This window comes from Diachasmimorpha longicaudata, chromosome 8, assembly GCF_034640455.1.
Source record: "Diachasmimorpha longicaudata isolate KC_UGA_2023 chromosome 8, iyDiaLong2, whole genome shotgun sequence".
Taxonomy (NCBI): Eukaryota; Metazoa; Arthropoda; class Insecta; order Hymenoptera; family Braconidae; genus Diachasmimorpha; species Diachasmimorpha longicaudata.
The window spans coordinates 4,399,371-4,420,268 of record NC_087232.1 but is presented as its reverse complement, the minus strand read 5'-3'; the positions used below and the strand labels follow the sequence as shown (position 1 = coordinate 4,420,268).

The window sequence follows — 20,898 nt, the reverse complement described above, 5'->3', positions numbered from 1 at the left end:
TTATCTCATCACGCATGAAGAAATAAAAATGGAACTCCCAGAGACCGAAACTCTATCCCAAATTCCACAGAGTACCACTCACAAAATCGAACCTACCGTCGATCCCATGGACAACAGTGAAGCAGAGACAACAGTCAGTAGGAAAAATAGAAAAAAGAAAAAACGTAAAGACCCGGATTCCCCAGAGAAAGTCTCTGGGGAGTCTGATACTTCGATCGCGACAACAATAGCCGAATCCACGGATATAAACCTATCATTATCGGAATCACCTAGGCAACCTAGTGAACAACCACAGCCTGACGTCCTGGAACTAGCTGAAACATCTTTAACGTTATCTAGTCACCAGGAAGGAACTTGTGAGTTTGGTTACGAGCCGGAGGGCGGGACGACTGTCGAGGAAGTGTCACTGACTCACGACGTCGATCTGAGTAAAAAGAAGAAGAAGAGGAAGAGGCCAATGGGGAAAGAAATGAAAGCTGATGGTGAAGAAGAAAAAGAATTCAAAATTATTTCTTCGGTGATTGAAGTCGATACCCAGACAGTTTGTGAAACCAAAGATGCTTCGGTGGAACCTGAAGACATCCCTGGATCCTCAGCGTTATCATCAACACATCCCGAAAATATCCAAAAGGAAGAAGTCCACACCGAAATACAGACATCTCCAACACCGGTTTTGGATTCCGGGATTCAAACCACCGAACCACCAGTGAGATCTCCAGATAAGGAAGAACGTTCCGTGCAGACGACGCTACCTGAACAAACGTCTAGGGAAGAGGGAAGTGTCCAGACGAGTCCAATAGCCATAGAGGAAGGACCCTCAACAATTCCTATCTTAAAAGACACTGAAGAGATCGAAGTGCAGACGACAATTGACGTTGACACTTCTGGCATCCAAACATCCCCGACGGAGGATTTGAAGATTTCCACCGTTGAAATCGAGACCCAAACGTCTCAGGCATCTCCCAAACCCGAGGAGATCCCCCAAAAGGAATCCCTCGACGCGGAGCAACAGACAACTCCTCCCCCTCTGGAGTATTCTCCAAAAATAATCCTCGAAGATACATCGGTGCAAACCTCCAACCCCGAGACACCGGTAACGGTTGAGGTGAACGTGCAAACGACCCCCGAGGCACCCGAAACCCGATACTCCGAGCTACCAAGCAACTTGATCGAACCAATTGTTGTTGCAACTATGGAAACACAAACTAGTCCAGAAGATACACCGCGCATCTCACACCAAGAAATCGAAGTTCAAACAAAGAGTCCAGAGCCAACGGTCGAGTCTGTGATACAAACGAGTCCGGAACCAGAGGCCCAGTCATCCGAGCAAATAAACATCAGTGCGCAGACGAGTTTCGAGACTAAAGTAACTACAGCTGAAGAGGAAGTGCAGACACTGAGTCCCGAGCCCAAAGAGACATTAGATTCATTCATTCAAATCGAGAGAGGAGAGTTGATTTCCACGAAGGAGGAGAGCATTCAAATACTGCCGGACACTGCAGAGATTAGTCTTCAGACAGTTGAAGAAGAACCACGGGAGAGTGTTGAGGAACCCTCGAAGATATCGGTTTCACAGCAGGCAACGGTCGACTCCACCGAAGCTTCAACAATGCCTGAGATCGAGAATTCAACGATTGAAAGAGCCGTATCACCGATACCTGTTGAGGCCTCTCTGACTCCTCCAAAGGAGCAAGAAGCGCTGGCGCCGCTTCCCGTAATCATCGCTGATGAGGAACTAATCAACGTGAAAAAAGAGGATTCCAAATTAATTGAAGAGGAAAGACAGCAGGAGAAGTTACCAACCCCAGTTACCTCCGATAAAGACTCCACCGATACATCCCTGGAGATTCACGTGCAAGCGACAATCGATCTCGGCAGCATGACCACGGACTCTTATCCGAGTGAATCGACCGACTTTACTCACGACAGCACAATTACCGATGAATTCAGTGAACCCAGGGAGATCGATACCGAGGACAAATCGCAAAAGCGTATAAAGAAGAAAAAAAAGAAATCAAAAATACCTAAAAGCGAAGAAATTGGCAATCAAGATCTGAAGGCGAAGGACCTGGGATCGATATTCGGACAGCCGTCGTTTTCTCAAACAGCTGAGATGAAGCTATCATACTCGGACGTTGCCCGGAAGGGTTCGCATGATTCAGAACCCGAAGAGGATAACATGGCGGTTGCACGAGTTTCCTCAGATCTGAGAGTCAGAAAAATCGAGCAATATCAAAAGCATGAAGGTCACTCCAAAGAAATGGGATTGAAAGTCCAGCTGGAAGCTGAGCCTGGCCACCAGCTTCAGATACAAGACCCATTGAGAGGAACCAGTCCAGACGGCAGCAGAATCACTACCACGATGCAGATAAAGGGAACGGAAACTGTACCGAGGACAATCAGCATCGAAACACCAGAGGAGCCAATGGACACTTCGGAGGAACCTCTATCCCCCATGGAGTCAGTCCTGAGGAAGGACGATACTGCCTGGGAGGAGCAATTAGCTGTGCAGCCATCCCAATCTCGCTCTCCAATTCCAGAAACGACGCAGACATCCACCTTTAGACCTGCCCAGATCACTACAAGGACGCAGATCACGAGGATGACTTTGGATCGATTGAATAACCTTCAGAACGCGAGACAAACCAGTCTCCTGTCTAACATTCTTCACATGGCGACGCTCGAGAAAGTTTCCGATGAAGTATCTAGTGATGAACGAATATCAGAACTTCACCACCAACTGTGTGATCTCAAAACAGCAGTGGAGAGACAGGACATCATTGTCGTGGAAGAAACGATTGTGACGATTATCGAGAGCATATCGACGTGGTTGGAGACAATTGAGTATCGAGTGTTTTTGGGGAGACAGAGCTCCGGTGGACCGACGACTGAGGACAGACAAAAGATCAAGGGATTGAAGGACGAAGTGCATTACGTCGATGATTCATTGCAATATTTGGATCAGATGCTAAGGGAAGTCGAGTTGGATTCACCTCAGGAGGAGAGGGAGAGGATTAGAGAATGTGTGGAGGCGTTGGGACGTCAGGTGAAGGCCATTGAACACGTCACGATGGATGAAGAGCAGTCGACGAGTTCTGAGCTGACTAGATGGGAGGAATTCCTGAATGGAGTAGCGACCATTCTGAAATTAATGAAGGAGCATCAGGAGGAGTTCGATCAGGTGGTCCAAGACGGGACTTCAACTATCTGGAAGCTTCAGGAACTGGATAGATTGGAAGTTGCTAACAGGGCTTATCTCTGGAAGACTAGCAGTCTCGTGACAGCTGCGAAAAAGATGCTCAAGGATCATCCGGGGAGAGTTATCCCAGAAGAGACGTTCGAAGCTCATGATATTGCGCAGGATGTTGAGAATGGGATCAATTTAGAGAGGGAACGACTTATACAGCTGCTGGCACTTGCTGAGGAATACGAACAGACACTCCAGGAATTCGCTCAGATCACGGACGTGGCTGAGGATCTGCTGGCTGCCCCCATCTCGGTAGTCAGCTTGGAACATCTGAGAGAGGAAATGCAGAAGCACAGGAAGTTCTTTGTAAATTTAAATCACTGCAGAGCGATTCTGGAAAGTCTCGAGGGGAATCTCGACCCTGAGACCAGGGAGAAGCATGCGGAACTGCATGAGGAACTACATAGCCGGGCTAATACTCTGCTGGATAGAGCGGCATCTAAAGCACAGCAGATGGCACTGGCCGCCTCCCGGTGGATGACGCTGGAACAGGGAGTCAAGGAGGAGAGAGGCTGGCTGGGAGTTGCTCATCAGAGGGTCCCGGATTTGAGTACTGTTACGTCATCTGATTACGATCAGTACATCTCGCTTTATCAGGTAATTCAAGGTATATTCGTAGAACTTAATTTCAGAGTTCATTTAAATAAATTTCAATTGTTCAGACACTCTCGTCAGACATCGCAGTCCATCAAGCTCGTTTAATTCAGCTCGTAAACATCGCAAGTGCACTTGAAGAGCTAATAACCATTGAGGATCCGGACGATCGGTATTCTGAAGCATTGGACGTCATTGCGAGACTCCAGGATAATGTGGATACATCCTTGCGATATCTCCTGACGTTCAAAGACAGCTGGTGCACTCGAGAGTTATTAGTCAACCGTCTTGAGAATTGGATGGCTCGCGCTGAACGAGAGCTTGGATCTGTTCAAGATCACTGGGAGGGACAAATGCGTCAGTTTTGGGTAAGTGTTCATCTCTTCATCTTTAATGAATCCTCGCGGAAGAACGAATGTCAGGAATTGTTTTATTCGAAAGCGGTCAGATTGATTACGATGGAATGAGTTGCTAATCATACGAATTGAACAATATTTTATTCGTAAGATTCTTTAACAAGTTATGATCTTTGATTCTTAGTTTAGAAATCCCAATTCAAGTCGTGAGACGATTTCCGATTTTTCTAGAGCTCCAGGAATATTTTAAAAACCATTTTTATGTTTTTTCCGTTTTCTTGGCTCCTGGGCCTCCTGAAGTAAAAAGCCCCCCAGTACTGCCTTTTCGACAGGCATGGTCATTATCGTAGTTCATGCACCACCGCTACGAAATTTCCCGGCTGAAACCGCTCCATAAGCATCAACAATCTCTTCCATAATCTCTGCTTCCTCCTCTAAATCGACCCCTATATCGCCCTCCCAAAAATTCTGCTTGAATTTCATGAAATTCACATCTTCTCCAAACTCAACAGGAATTGAAAGCTCAATACGAAGTCCACAACAATATGCGAACAGAATCAAATATCTGTTTCGAGCAGTCTCTCCGAATAATTCCTCTTGCCGATGAGATGGTACAGCGTCAGTTCCAGGGAGAGCTCCAGGACCGCTGGCACTTGATCGCGAATCGCATTAACTCGATCCAAAAATCTATTGCCGACACAATTTCATCGGAGGATACTCCAGTGGACGAGAAACTTCGTCTCCTCGAACGGGAGCTCAATGAACTGAGAACAACAATTGATGGCTTCCACGGAGTACTGAAGACCGAGGAAGAGCTTGAGTTGTATGTTGAGAGGCTATCTGTCATGTTCGAGAGAGTGTGCCTGATTCAGGACGAGTTGGGTCGTTTGGGAATGCTCCCAGCAACTGAGAGTGAGAAAGTCGGAGTTCTCCTGTCTCTAGCGAGAAGAATTGAGAGTCAGATTGGGGAGGAATTGGATGCGGCGCAGCTGCTCTCAGAGCGGCTCAAGGCCCTCGAGAGGGGCCTCTCCAGGATCCGCAAGGCTCATGCCAGACAGGCATTGATTCTTGATCAGTGTGAGGACTGTGAAAGCCAAGGAAGTGATTTAGTTGCAGGGGGTGTGGAGAGGTGCCAGCAAGTAGTTTCTGAGCTTGAGGTACTCTGGAAGGAGATAATGTCCCTCAGGCAGCTACTCCATACACTTCCAGGGGGCATGCGGGTCTCAGTTTCAGCTGTGGGAATTGAAAGAGACATATCGAACCTTCAGGATGTACATACCGAGCTCGAGTCCCGGTGTGCCAGGCTATTAGCCCTGTTGAAGAACAGGTTGGGACTTTGGAGGAGATTCGAGAGGCAGTTGGAATTGGTGCAGCAGTCAGTACAGGAGGCTGATTATATGATGGAGTTGCTGGCGGTGCAGGGCACCGTCGATTATGAAAGACTCCTGAAGGCGACTGAGAGACTGGAGGTGAGTGATAATTTTACAATCGTTATTTCAAATCGTCAGGAAAATCCTAATGATTTTCACACATTTTTTTTCTCTTCGTTTATTGAAATTATTCGTTTGACAGCTCATTTCTTCAATACACAAAGCAGCGAAGACCCAGATAGAAACATTTCCCTCATTTTTACACTTTCAGTGTGAAAAAAAAATACTGGTTTGAGTGTACAGCCTTATTTCATTAGCTCTACGAGTATGTTTGCGGCTCATTTACATGTTTAAACTTTGCACTGGGAGAGTTCAGTGGGACTGAGCGCAGGCGCACGCATATTCTGTTATCGTATTTGAGTTGACTCGGTATTTCGTATCAGTACTCATCGAGGCGCGCTACGGGTCAGTTCAATTTCGAGTGGTATATACCGTGTTATCAAAATGACACAACTCTGTGATAAAAATCGGACAATCGACACAGTTATTTAGAGTGGATTTGTGTAACCATCGTATAATGGTTTGGAATTTACTGTCATTCGAATTCACATATCGAGACAGGTGAATTGCATACAATTGAGCTTTTATCAATTAAAAAAGTCAGTTTATTTGCCAGTTTTTAATATGCCATTTTTTTACGCCGGAAATTGTATCATTTAGATCGCAATTCTCTGGAAAAAGGTCCAGCATTTGAAATTAAATGATCCAGTTATGAAGGTAGAAATTTCTCATGGTATGCAAAACTATATATATATTGTGTCATGTGATATGGTTGCAAATGCAAGGCATAGCATATTCATTTCGTTATAATTCGCCTGGGATCTGCATTTAATAATTTGCAAGCACTACTGAAAGTTGATGAGTTGAAAATGTGTAATGTGGCTTGTGTAGAGAGTTCGGTAGAATACTGAAAGTCAATTGATGATCTGTAAAAATTTCTTTTGAACAAATTTGCGAAATTGGTGATGAAGTCATTGTTGCGAAGTGGACGAGGCTTAGGAATTTCTAAAAGTATCGCGACGCTAATAAGGTCCGTCAAAAATATCTAAGAACCGCGTGAAATTCAGGAAATTACTCATAAACAAGTCGATTTTTCATAGAAATAGTCACAAAGTAATGAAGAAATCAATAGAATGATTGAACAAATTCACGAGGTTTTTCCGTAAAAATTTTTCTCACATTTCTTTACAAAAAAAAACCTGCAGCCCTTTTGACATTATGGTGTCTCTCGGACCCTTTTCTCGTTACACACTTACGACTGATCTTGAAACAAGTGGACACTCTGTGTATCTGGTCTAGTGATTCGTCCTCCGGATAGAGTAACAACAAAAACACGTGATTTAAACGGGTGAGTTAAACGACCTCGAGATATCGAGTTATTGCAGGAATGGAGAAATAAATCCCAAGGTAAAACCGTGAAGAGGATCTCAACTTTGTGCCGTGAATAGGGAATTAGATTTTTACGTTTTATTATGAAGTTTGTCGAGCCAGTATAGAGTTAAAGTTCCTCTTCGCCACGTGTCTGTCATGCTATCACGGAAATTTTTCTCAACTCCGGAAATCTCGTTTCCGCACAGAAACTCAGTTATTTAAGGCACTGGGTAGTTTTTTAATCTTTTATTCTGCCTTTTAATTTAAATAGAATTTCTAGTTGACGAGGGTAGCCTTGATTCTTGCCCCAAATTCCACCAAGGGATTTATTCATTTGAAGTGTCGCGTGAACTGACGGAAATTCGTTAGATGTCACAGTGGCTCATTGGAATTTCATGATATTTATAGCCAAAGTGCTAAATTATTTATTGCGAGATATTCCTTGAGACGACAGGTGGAAAAAATAAGCGACGCATATAAAACATGCTAAAACCCATACGAATCCAAACTAACTCGTAATTGTTGTTGTACACATTTTTTTTATTCCGCCAAAAACTATCAGTAACTCATAAATTGACAACGAACAAAAAAAATTCATTTTATTGCACTCAATATTCGTTCTTGAAAGTGAATGATCAATATTTAATTCATGACAAATCACGCGTCAATCACTTTAAAATCAATCTGAAGAGACATTGTCTTACAAAGATAAAAATTTCTTAACATTCGATATGGACGACGATCAATACGTTAAAGAGCAGTGAATGACATCGTTTACGTAATGAAGCAGCTAATTGTCATGTGATGCACATGTCATATTTATTTTTACATTTGTTTGCAATTATGCGGAGGTGGATTTTATGGAGTTTGTCCTTGATTTCATGATTGTTAAGCGTCAGTGAAATGAAACGTTTGCATTTCCGCTTTTTACTAGTTGGAAATGGGAGTTCGTCGCACCCACAATATTTTAAATAGTGATGCTTTTACCGCACCGAGTAAATGACAGTTTTGTTTTCTAATTTCTAGAGAGTTTAAAATTGTTATAAAATTGTCATTTGAATTATGTCTAGCAGTGCATGGAATAAATCCCTCGACGAATCCTCCTGAATCGTTTCATTTCATAATAGTAGTTTTTAAAAAAGTGATTGTTAAAAAATTATGCGCATTCGTTGGCATTAAAAATGGCCACATTCTGGTCATCTATTACGCACATTGTTAGAATATTGAATGGCTAATTATGAATAGTTGTTTAACGGGAATGTATAATTATTGATGCTGGAATTGACTTGTTGAGTAAAAAAAGACAGTGAACTTATGCAATGATGCAGATTTAGTGGCTAGATGGGTCAGCACCTGACCCATGAATTCACCGAACAAGACAGAAGACGAGTATTTATAGACAACTCGCGTTTGTCTCCTCGCAATTATACCGTTAGAACCGGAAACCCTCGATACCTCTGTCGAGGCATAGAATTTTACCGCAAGAGTCTCTCTCGAAATTGTTGACAGTAGAATTTTTCAGTTCTGTGGAGGTATTTTTGGAGGGAATGCACGACATATCACCTCTATTAAAATATCTAAAATATTCAGATGCGATGTCACTCGACGAGGAAGGGGTACACCAAAATAATTTCTTCATTTGCATTTCAATAAAGATGAATATTTTCAGGTGGCCTCAGGTGAGAATATTAAAAACCATTTTTTGTGGAAAATATTCTCAACTTTTTGAAAGGAAATGCCTCTAATTAATGAATTTCCTCCCATAATCAAATTCTATAAATTGTCAAATCCATAATTTCTTTAACTTTCGCTTGATAAATCAAAATTCCTTTTACTTTCTCTAAATAAATAAAATTTTAAACTCATTTCCGTGGTCGAAATCGTTTAAGATCTCATTGCGACAAAATATTTAAAATTACAATTGAATTCATTTGAATAATTATTTGTTCATTTTTCATTAAAAAACAATTGCTCACATATACTCACAATTGCTCACATGCACACTGTAGAGCACGGGAACTCATGTTAAAATACATGTCGGAATAATCACATCTCAAACATTTCTGAGTGTAATGACAATGAAATGAGAGAAACTGAAAGTGCTATGTCAATATGTAAAGCATTTAAATATTCAATCTATATCGATTCGCCAGTAGCACCCGTCTTTTTCGAGGAGAGAGTTTAATGAGCCGTAGAAAGAAAAATATTGGTCGATAAAAAATGGGGCATATGATAAATAAACGGCCTTCCAGAGGTTGAGGCGTCGACATGACCTTTACAACTGCGTTCGAAGATGATTTTGGGTAAACATGCGCAACCAAATGAATACGCAATGGCGTGCAAGTTGAAATCATTTCCATTTTATAAATGACTGTGGATATTAGGCTGTGTAATTTCGCAGGCAATTTTCCTTCATCGATTTGTGGATATATCGAATGATTGCTGCATAATGAGGTGATGAAATTATTTATCACCTCATTATGTAGAAACTAATCTTTGGAAATTCATAACAAGAGAAATCATCTTCTTAATATTTTTTTCCAACGATTCGGCGAATTTCTTCAGAATAATTTTGCAAATGTTGTCCAAATTCGCAGTCCTAGACTGTACCCTTAAATTTGTTTTTTGATAATTCAATACAATTCAATTCTATAATCTCATAATTTTTATTAATAATAATACGAGCATATCGAGTGAATGAGGATGAAAAACGATTGATTCATGATTTTTGTTTTAAAAAAAGGGCTTAAATGGTGATTTGGGTGCCCGGGAGGTGCTCATTGGTGAACTTCGTGAGGCGGCTGAACCCCTGCGGGAGAGCTGCAGTCCAGAGGTGGGCGAGAGGGTTGACGCTGCGGTGAATGAAGCGATTCAAGCTTGGGAGGATACCAGGGCTGAACTTGATGCTCTCTGCACAAAGTATCAGCGTGCCGTGAGACTCTGGGAGCAATACCGGGAGGCCAGTGCTGCTGTAAAATCCTTCGTTGACACACAAATGGGAAGCATCACCAATCTACCACCAGAAGAGGCAGTCAAGCAAGTCAAGGTAAATGATATTTTCATTGTGAACATAATTTTATGAAGAGGATTTCTTTTTAGCTTTATCGGTGAGAAAATATTCAATAGGAGATGATGAAATGTTAAACAAAATTTTTCAACAAATTTGCTAGGTTTTCTATGAAATTTTTTCGTGCAAGCTCTCTGGTTTGCCAGTTTTCTTCATTCCACACGCGCTTATTATAACTTTGTTTATACCACCGGATTCACGAGCTGTGGTGAGTCATTGATGGGTTAAGAACGAAAGAAAAACTGGAGGATATTTGAATCACTGGCCATTCATACTTTGAATGAATAATCGGAGTTATCTGGGGTATAACCACAGATATTTTTTTCCTTATCTACTAGTGATAAAAAATAACTGTTTTCATCATTCCTCCGAGATTTACGGTGAGATTACAGTTTGCAAATCTTTGATACTTATTAATAATCATTGAATCATTGATAACGATGAGATTAACTGGAGGAAGAGCTCCACGCAAAAAACCATCGAGTATTCCTTGGGATAACGTTTATCAGTTACGAGGAAAATCTAGCGTTTCAGAATATTAATAAATATGTGACAATTCCGAAGAACTTCATTAAAATCTCGAAATCAGGATTTTTTCCCGGAATCAAAATTTAATTATGGCCCTTCATTACAGTTCTCTCATCTAATCTGATGCGCTGAAATATCACCAACAGGGAATGAGAAAAAAAAATCAATAAACATCTGTGATCCACCCCAAACCCCAACCCATGAAATTTATTATTATCATTATGTGTTGTTTAATGGCTTCGGCTTAGGACGAAGTCCATAGACAGCCCGACGGTCCCTCGACCCGTCAAAACTTCCGAGATGCGTCAGATGCATCACGAACACGCTGCCATTCCCCCTCCCCCCTCTCCCCCTGCCACTCTACCCTTCAACTCCACGTGGGGACTGAAGGAGTCAGCGACTCCGTGCTGGCACAGTGCTGGGGTGGTGGGATTCACCCCCTCACTAGTGCCACAGTTGCAGCGAGGGTGCGGCGTAACTTCACTAGTCCAAGCACCAAAACCTCCCCTCTCCCGTCTCTTTTATCTCTTTATCTCACTCTCTGACGTAGAAAACGTCGAGGGGGACTCATCGATCCCTCGCTCGCAGACGCCAGTCGACGGTCCACGACCATACGCGCAGCATTCATTCATTTTCAAGCTCATACATTCCCACGTCTGACAATGGTTTGACAAATTTTAGGAAATAAAATTGTTATCGTTGGAAAAAAAATCGGATAATCTTGTTGGTGGTTAATTAACAATTGCAGGGGGTGGGGATGAAGTTTAAGGGATGATAAGTGATTGAAATGGACAAAAAGTCATTGAATTTTTTTATTTCGATGATTGTATGGATCTGCTGAGGGAATTGATTGAGTGAATGAATCAATGGATTATGAATAGTTAATTTGTAAGCACGTGTTAGTTGTGAAATGTACAGTGAAGAACTGAGTCGGCGTGAGTGCGGTGTTTTTGGAGCATGTGTATGATATCTGGGAGATTGAGACGGTCAAACTCACCGGCAAAGTACAGATTCTTCAAGTGCTTCATCTATTTAAATTGTTTGGATAATAATTTGTAAAGGGTATTCGTCACTTGTGGCGATGTGTACACCAGAGGAATTGAAGGTAGTGAAATTATTGCGTCGTTTTAATGTATTATTAGAGATTATAGCCGGCGATTTCGATGAAAATTTTTGGTTTCTTTGACGTTTGGAGGCCGGTCGAGATTTATTTATAAGTAAAAAGAGTCCGAGATTATTTAGGTCACGCGTGAGGTATGTTTTCCAGTGGAATCGACCGTTGAATTGTCCGATTGCCAAAAAATATGTTTAAATTGGCGGGGAATTTTTTCTCGCGATTTCTTGCGGGTTCTGAAGCCGATAAACTTCGTAATCTTATTAAAACGCCTGGTCTTGGGTTCAGGGGGAGATAATATTGGATTTGTATGGTTTAGGGGAACCGTTCCAGAGATATGGGAAGAGAAATATGTGTCTGTATTAGCGAATAAATAGACTGACTACAGATACAAAGACGATCAACACGTTGTCGTTAAGTATTGGTTCATCTCCATGACACGCAGACCATAATTTTAATTGAAAAACGTACTGAATTCGTTAGACCATTCTGTTCGATGCGTATTAAATTTTTATTGCATTTGGTTTAGTCGGGATTAATTTGACGACGAATACTATATTTATAATAGGTCAAGAGGAACTAGAATTGATATGTATGGAACTGTAAACTTGAAATTTCAATTGACATACGTTTGAATATTCGGTTGAATGATAATATTCATTGGCTGACGGCTTTCAGACGATCGTCCGTTGAAAGTTCTTGCAAGAATTAGCAACAATTGTCGGTAAAACTAAAATGAAAATAATTGTCTTTAAATATCGGCCGGTATTCCGGTGGTTATGGGTTCAAATCCCACATCTGCTAGCTTCCTGGATGTTGTCCTATGTCGATCAAGACGACATGGACATTGACAAGAATATTTTAAATGATAGTCAGATACATTTAAACAATTATTTTCTTAGTAATCGGGAAAAAAGATCGTTGGTATTCATACTAAACAACAGTTGGAATAAAGTCTCCATGAAGAATGACCCAATAAAAATAAAAAATATTTCAAAATTCCATGCGGAAGTATGCGAATATAGTTTAAAATTTCAGTGGATGGAATTAGATAGGATTTAGGTGGGAGAAACACACACGTTTGGCGATGAATTATACCCCATAGGCAGACGGTACAGAGAAATTCCGTGCGATCTAAAAATAACACCTCCGAAATTCGCCATTGAGGCAAAATTATGTCTATTTATTTCTTTGTTTTCAATTATTTTTCTTTACTGTCTAGGTTTGCGAGGAAACCCTCGCTGAACATAAAGAGAGACTGGCCGAGTTGAGGGGTCTGGTGGCACAAATTGCCTCCGATGTGGGTCTGGATGTTGATGGACCATTGCATTGTGAAGTTGAGGCACTGGGGAGAAGGCTGGAGGATGTCAGAGAGACACTCTCTACACTGGCTGACACTGCTGATGCTAGAGCGCTCAATAAGGAACTCGCACGTGGCGATTTATGCCAGACGAAGAATTTCTTGGATTCCGTTCAACAGGTAAGATTCTTAAAATTATGGTATAATTAGGTTGTGATAGAACCAGAAAATTACTCAGGTCCATTGCTTTGAAAAATATGTTATATAAAATATCATAATTATATTTCGTGTACGTTTATTTGTGAAAGGGAGAGATTTTCTTGAGGGAAATTCAGTAGAGGGTACAGTGAGTGTTCAAATTCGCGAAATATCGAGAGGAAATTCCAATTCAAAAATCGCGAACTCATGTTTTATTTATATATTTCCCCCTTCAACTACTTCATCTCTAAAACTTCCTGATAATCAGGTGTTCTAACGGATACCCTAATAAAAAATAATGATAATAATTTGAAATCTTTTATGAAATATTTGGAGGGTAGAGTGTGCTTGGCACAGCTCAATCATCCTTCGTACTCGGCACAAATTCCCTCATACATATATTTTAATTGTAGTTTCGAAACAATTTGTTGTGTCAAGGTCGTTGTAAGGGGCTGAGCCCCAAAAATTCAGCCCTCTTCCCGCCATTCTCTAGCCCGGCGCCAATTTACACAGGTCACGAAACACCTCGAAGTGGCTTCTCCCTTGAATGAGTATTCGCAACCCCTTCCTATTTACTCCACGTGTTTGCCACACACCCTGAGAGAAACTTTTCAAGTCGAGTGAGCCACAGTTGTTTCCTCCAGAGTTTCTGGCCCTAGGATTTCAACTCGTATGCACAATTCACTAGTCGATTTTACTGATAAACTCAACGATTAAATTTAAATGCACGTGAAACAATCCAACTTTCGTAGGCAGCTGCGAATGTGTATGCATTTCCTGGGGGAGTTAAATCGACGAAACAATTTTCTTACTGTGTCCATGGAACCATCGATCGTAACTCGATCATGAAGAATTTCGAAGCAGGAGGAAATTGATTTCAATTTTCAATTGGGAGTGTGAAAAAATAAGAGGAAATAAGCTAAGATTATTTATTATTTTGTTAAATGAACGGTGGAGTCTAACGAAAAATATATTGAGGCTTCTTCTATTATTAGATAATTCTGTTGTCATAAAATTCAACAAATATTAACCGGGGATTGTGAAATGGAGAAATCTTTACCTTTGAATGTGATTTTTCAATTTTTCCTTTTTACACTCCTATCGGAGAATGGATATTGCACGTTTAACGGAGAACATGACCCCATTCTGAAGCCTCTGTTTTTCTATGATTAGCCATGAATTGTTTTCAAAGAAAAGGAAATTATTAAGCTACTGAGAGAGATCGTAAAATTTGTTTTAAAGGGATTTTATATTTAACTTTTCACATGTGATTATTACCTCTCTGCACTTTTTTCTTAGAAAAAATCTCATTTTTGTAAGTGAATATGTCCTACGTAACTCGAGATTTCACCCACGACGTCTCTATAATCCGGTTTTTATGACAATTGGCAAAATCTTTAATCCATCTTAAATTGATTGATTCATTCCTCCAAGAAGTTTCAGCTTCACCCGAAAAAGTCCCTAAATATTCTTCCCTCACCAATGTCATTAACTTCCAGAGTCTAACAACACTTCCGCAAGGAGAATCAAAGGAGCAATTAAATCTGCTCAGAAAGCACCTCGTGGCACTCACGAAAACTGAACCGCAACTTCAGTCAATCAAAGAGCGCTCCCTGGAGGCGGTAACCCAAGAGCCCTCCGTCGTTGAGGTTCTCCAGCTCTGGCAAAGGGTCTTCCGGGAGACCTTCCAGCAGTACCATCGCCTGTCCGCGCGACTAGTCCGTTCGGAGGACGTCTCCGCGGCCCTCCGTCTCTGGCAGGAGTACCTCTCTCACGTCCAAGAGTTCCTCTCCAGCAATCCTCCAGGCGACTACAACGGCCTCTCCGAGCACAGAAACCTCTGTGAGGTCCACAAGAACCTCTTGACTGACCAACAACATTTGATCCTTTCGATCAGAGCGGAGAAGGGTCGAGACCTATCAGTGGCCGAGCAATTTAACGCATTGACAAACCTTCACAATGAGACCCTTTCCAAAATCATGGACAGGCACGCCTCGGTACGGGACAGACTTGACGCCTGGGACAGATACCGAGAAGATCTCAACAAGCTTCTCGCCTGGCTGAAGGACATCGAGCGCGAGAAGAGCCGCCTCCAGCTGCGATTTATCCACTTGCGACGTCTTGACAAAATTCTCACGAAAATTGATATTCTCATCGAGAGATTGCCCACTGGTGAATCCCAGATGGACTCTCTTCTGGAGCAGCAAGAAGCCCTTCTTGCTGACTGCGAGCAGGCCCTGGCTGTCTCCGTTCGCATGGAACACGCTGCCAATCTCCAGCGGGTCAACAATGTTCGAGCAAGCCTCGAAACATGGAAGGACTTCGTCATTAGGATAAGGAACCTCAATGCCAAACACGTGGATCAGACCTCAATCATCACGAAGACCTTCACAGAAGTCAGCCAGTCACTGTCCTCTGCCTTCCACGCAGCTCCTGGTAGCCTCCTTCAGGCGAGAGAACAGCTGGACTCTCTAAGCCAATTGAGAATGAAGCTCATTCACACGTCAACGGACCTTGAAACTCTGGGAGTCACCACGGAACAGTTGAGAGAGTGTCTCAGTCCATCTGACATGAAGAGTCTTAATCAACATGTTTCGTTACTTTGGCAACAGCATGGAGATCTCGAACATCAACTGGCGTTGTTGGCATATAGACTTGGAGAGCGTGTTGGGTTGAGAGGAAAATGGGAAAAGCGGCTGTCGAGGTTCCTCATCTGGTTGACAGACGCTGAGATAAGAATGCACAGCTGTGATTCGGGATTGGAGGAGCCTGAGGAGGCTTTGAAGAGGCTCGAAGGAGAACTTCACGCTGAGATGGCGTTGAAGCAGCGAGAATTGGATTGGCTACAAAGCACCGGTGAGGAACTCATCCAAATAACAGAGCTTGGGGAGAAGGAAAAACTGAAGGACTCCTTGGATGAAGTTGTGGAGAGATGGACGAGGCTTATGAATACTGGAAAAGCTCGGGCGAATAAACTCATAGACCTCATGCAGACGATGAGTTCATTAGAACGAAGGATAGCGGAGATAAGGGCTTGGCTGGGACGAGTCGAGATGCAGCTGACGGAGCCGTTCATCGTGGAGACTAAGACCCAAGAAACGATAAACAACAAATTGAAGGATCATGAGCAACTTCAGAAGACAATTGAAGCTGAGAGTGGAAATATCGGCGAGGTTCTCAACCTCTGTGAGATCCTTCTCAGTGATTGTGATGCGTGGAAGACGTCTTTCAATACTGAAGCCATCAGAGCGGGGATGCAGGGGCTCGAGAAGAGGTGGAAGTCGGCTTGTGTCAGATCGGCGGATCGAAAGCGTAAGATTACAACAGCTTGGAAACTGATTCAAGAATTGGACAGAATTGAGATGGATCAGGAGACCTGGGTCGCGGGAGTGGAGAGGGAGTTGAGCTCGATGGAAGAATCCTTGGATAAGGTTTCCAAGGAAGATTCCGAACAAACGATGAACAGGGCAAGAAGAGTCATCAAGGACGTTGATGCTCACCGACCTGCACTTCAGATATTGGAGGGAAGTTACAGTAGATTGGCGAAGGGAGGATTGGAACCGGAGAATATGAAAAGTCTTACGGCTGGAGTTAGAATTGTTTTAGACAGATGGCACGGTCTTAAACCTAGGGCTAATGCTATAATCAATGCTCTTCAGCGAGAGCAGAAGGCGTATCGAGAGTTCATCACAGCTCATGGATCAGCTGTTGTCGGGCTGACGCAAATCGATGTGAGGTTGACTCAGGTGCAGCATCTCATGACCGATCATTCGATGACCTCGAGAAGGAGACTGAGCCAGGTCGAGGAGATTGAGAGGGAACTGGAGGTTATGAGTGAAACTCTCCAAAGGGCTGATCAACTCGCCCTCAGTGTCATGAGGGACTGTCATTCTGAAGATGTTCATGCTATACAGGAACTAGTTGATGAGTACCAGCTGTTGTGGCAGGACATCAAGAGCAGGGTTGCCAAGGTGAAAAGTGAGCTGGAGGTCAGTGAGAGGAGGGAGGTTGACGAGGCTGTTCAGGTGGAGACTCTCAAGTTTGAGCAAGACTCGGCGGTTCAGGTAGACACGCTTCCCAGACTCATCAGGATGACGTCGTGCGATGCTTATCTGATGGAGCTCGAGGCGGCTATTGAGGAGTGCAGGGGAGCTATGGAGGGGCTTGAGGACGCGGTGGCAGTGGAGCCGGTGGCTGGACCGGGGTTAGCTGCGACTGGGAAAAATATTGGGAAACTCATTGCGAGTTGTCAGTCTGCTATGGAACTCGCTAGGCATTTACATGGACTGTTGATACAGGATGATAAGTTTGATGATGACACGGCTAGGGGCAGGGAGGTTGAGGAGTTGGGAGCACGATATGAAGGACTGTTGAAGAGGGCGAGGGAGAGGGAGCAGCAGATTAGAGATATCAGGTGAGTGCAATATATATTTTTATTTGATTTCTTTTTCATCTTTCATTTTCTATTTCTTCTGGGTATCCTTCACTTCTTTTTCTATCTGATAAAATGATGGAGATAAAAGTGAATAAATTTTAGAATATGGGATATTTTCTCTTAAGTGGAGTTGAGTGAGCTAAAACCACTTTTTTTACGTTTTTAATATGCATAGCTCAGATATAAATGTAAGAAATGGAATTCTCCAATGAGAACACTGCCCGTTTCAACTCATCCTCTCTAAAAGCTGCTCTCTTCAAATTTATTTTTGGAAAAATGTCTTTGGGCACGTTCCGTTTAATCACGTTACTGCTAAATTGTTTGCTGATGAGGCTGCAATTACTGTTCATTAACTCATTAATTTCGGTGATCAGACGGCAGTGGGAGAGGGATGGGTAATGGGAGAACGTGCATGATACTAATCTTTCTTGTTCTGGTGTGCTTTAACAGGTCGTCAATTGTCGATACTTACACAATGCCATGTGAACAGTGAGTGTTTGTCATTATTAACCAATTAAAAATCGCATTCCAATTAATACCCTAAAATTCTCATTCTACAACAGTTTCTGTCAATTAACTGCTTATTTGAAAATTGATTAATTACCCATAAGTAAATAACTGATAAAATTTGTATTTAGCCAGCCGTAAAATCAATGAAAGACTGATGGAATATAAATTTCTATAGAAAACCAACCGAATTTTTTACCAATGTTTCTAGGTTTTAACAAGATTTTTATTCGAGCAAAATCTTTTTTTTCAAATATCAATAAATTTGTACGTACTTTGACAAAAATTCCTCAGTTTTTCTATTGATTCATTGTATCTATGTTCCACTGAGTTGAACCTTTGCTCCCCATTTCCCAAAACATTAATATTACAATCATCTAAGCGATAACAATCAACATTGCCCCAAAAACCACAATCCATCCTAATCAACCCATTAATTTCTCATCGCCAGTGATGGAGGAAGATTGACATGCCCCCTCTGCTGTCGCCGCAACTGGGCCCAATTGGATATCGACCTCTGGAGGCTGGAGAAATGGCTGGAGTACGCCGAAGGCACTCAAAGTGAGCAGCACTCACCTCCAGGTAACATCGAGGAGCTAGAAGACATTATCCAAGATCACAGGGAATTTCTCCTCGACCTAGACAGTCACAGGAGCATAGTAGTGAGCCTGAACATAGTGGGGACTCATCTGGCCGACCATACAGAGGACGTGGAGAGGGCGCAGGAGCTGAGGAACAGGTTGACGGTGGCAAACTCCAGGTGGGAGAAGGTCTGTCAAAGCGCAGCAAGTTGGCAGGAGGCGTTGCAGTCAGCTTTAATGAGCAATCAACAGTTTCACCGAATTGTTGATGAGCTCGTGTGCTGGCTGGAGAGGACAGAGGCCTCCATTCGTGCATCAGAACCCATTGACTTGACGGAAAATACCAACATCATCAGGTCGAAGTATGAAAAATTCAGGGAATTGAGAAGTGATTTGGAGAGATGTGAGCCCAGAGTTCTGTCTCTTCAGGACGCTGCCAATCAATTGTTAGAGGAACATGTGGATACTAGGGGTCGACTGCAGGAGCTCAGGCTCAGGTTACAGTCCCTGAGAAGACTCACTGGCATTTACGCATTGAAACTAGGCGCTGCCTTAGGACTGGATCCCAAGGAAGTGGGGCTCGCTGCCACCACTTCGTCGCTTGCTGCACTCTCGCAAGATGTGAGTCAATAGTTTTTAGGGTGCTTTAGGCGTAGGGTGGATAGGTTTAGATATTGGAGTATTTTAAGGTGCATTTAAGTAGAACGCACTCTTTGAAGACCACGATGTTGGATTTTTACTCGGGAAATCCAAGTTCTTTGGTGATTCTTCTTTTTGACAGGTTCCTGCGATCGAAAAAAAAATTGGAAAATTCGGTGCATCTCTGAACCTTTAGTGTATGATTAGAATTTGGAACTTGGATTTCTTCAATGTCTCTATAAAAAATGAACTCTGCCGTTGCAACTCCAGAATTCATAGTATTAATTAGGTGTATTTAAGTAGTTAAACACCTCACATTGCACAGTACCTTATAGTTTGTGTTTTTTCTTTGACTCAATTACAGCTGCTCGATGGAGCTTCAACGTCCTCCGGCCAGCCCCTCGACGCTTCATCAATTGAGTATGTTTTTTTTTATTTTCTCTCCACATGTACCCACTAAAAAAGCAATGTCTTACCTTTCCATGGATTTTGGTCAAGTCGAAATTGCAGCTCCCGACAATTTTTTATTGCTCTCCTAGAGATCGAAAGTGGTTTTACCATCATCCTTTCGAGTACAAAAGAACTCATACAATTGCAACAATCAATTATAATGTTAACTTGACCTGTTTTATCCGATCTCTATTGTCCAAATGCTTCCAAGTCACAAATGATAAATGCGATAATTTTGTTTCAGTGGTGACGAACGAGATCGTACGGTATTGGTTCGTGGATACCGTTTCTTAGGCCGTGTATTAAGGGCTTCCCTACCGATTCAAGCGCTGATGCTACTCTTGCTTGGCGTTGCTTCGTTGGTACCCGCTGCCGAAGACGATTACAGCTGTATGCTATCTAACAACTTTGCGAGGACCTTTACACCCGTGGTAGACTATCCAAACGGTCCGCCGCCCCTATAAAAATTCCTCAACCGAATCCCTCGACAATAGACTCTCGTCGATTCATCCTACTTTGAATTCAATAATGAAGTATTAATTATTTTTCAAACGTTCCTTTGCTCCAAAAGTCTAATCCCCTAATTGTAAATACAACGCCAATGAGAAATGATAAGCTCGAGAGTTCGTGAATGTCAGTCAAATTATGTCACTTAATTTATTCAATTATTTTGTATATTATGGTATTTGTTAATGTGCGCATGATTAACGATGAAAAAATATTTTTTGTTCTCTGTCGACATCTACTTACTTGTGATTGACAAAAAAATTATGTCACTCCATGATTTTTTACTGGTGCTATTCAATTACGAGGTATTGAAATGTCAAAACGATTTTCTTGTCGAACGATTTCGAATGAAGGAAACTTGGGATAGTCCTGATGATGTAAAGTATTGAGGAACAAACTATTTGTTGCCGAATAGTTACGCTTTCTAATGGAGATATTCTCGCTTTATGCACATTGAGCTTGATTATGTATTTTTATAAGAAAGAGCTTATACGTCGATATTACTATAATATATTGCTATGAAGATTAATTGTAGATGGGTTTTTCAATTCCTTGACATCCCATTCCTATTAGT

The 20,898-nt window shown here is 42.2% G+C and overlaps 1 protein-coding gene across 5 annotated transcripts; it reads left to right on the top strand.

Moving 5' to 3' along the window:
- The first annotated feature begins 6,014 nt into the window (after positions 1–6,014).
- On the top strand, positions 6,015–20,853 carry LOC135165132 (muscle-specific protein 300 kDa-like). 5 transcript variants are annotated; one of them, XM_064126116.1, is made up of 9 exons: positions 6,015–6,188; positions 6,288–6,344; positions 9,742–10,044; positions 12,930–13,187; positions 14,705–17,619; positions 18,091–18,129; positions 18,599–19,349; positions 19,732–19,787; positions 20,062–20,853. In XM_064126116.1, exons 2-9 carry the CDS (start codon positions 6,339–6,341, stop codon positions 20,279–20,281), a joined length of 4,548 nt encoding a protein of 1,515 aa, XP_063982186.1. In that variant the 5' UTR covers positions 6,015–6,188; positions 6,288–6,338; the 3' UTR covers positions 20,282–20,853. The 5 variants fall into 5 exon arrangements, with proteins under 5 accessions (XP_063982186.1, XP_063982187.1, XP_063982190.1 ...); XM_064126117.1 differs by having other exon boundaries at positions 6,288–6,360; XM_064126120.1 differs by lacking the exon at positions 6,288–6,344.
- Positions 20,854–20,898: the final 45 nt, after the last annotated feature.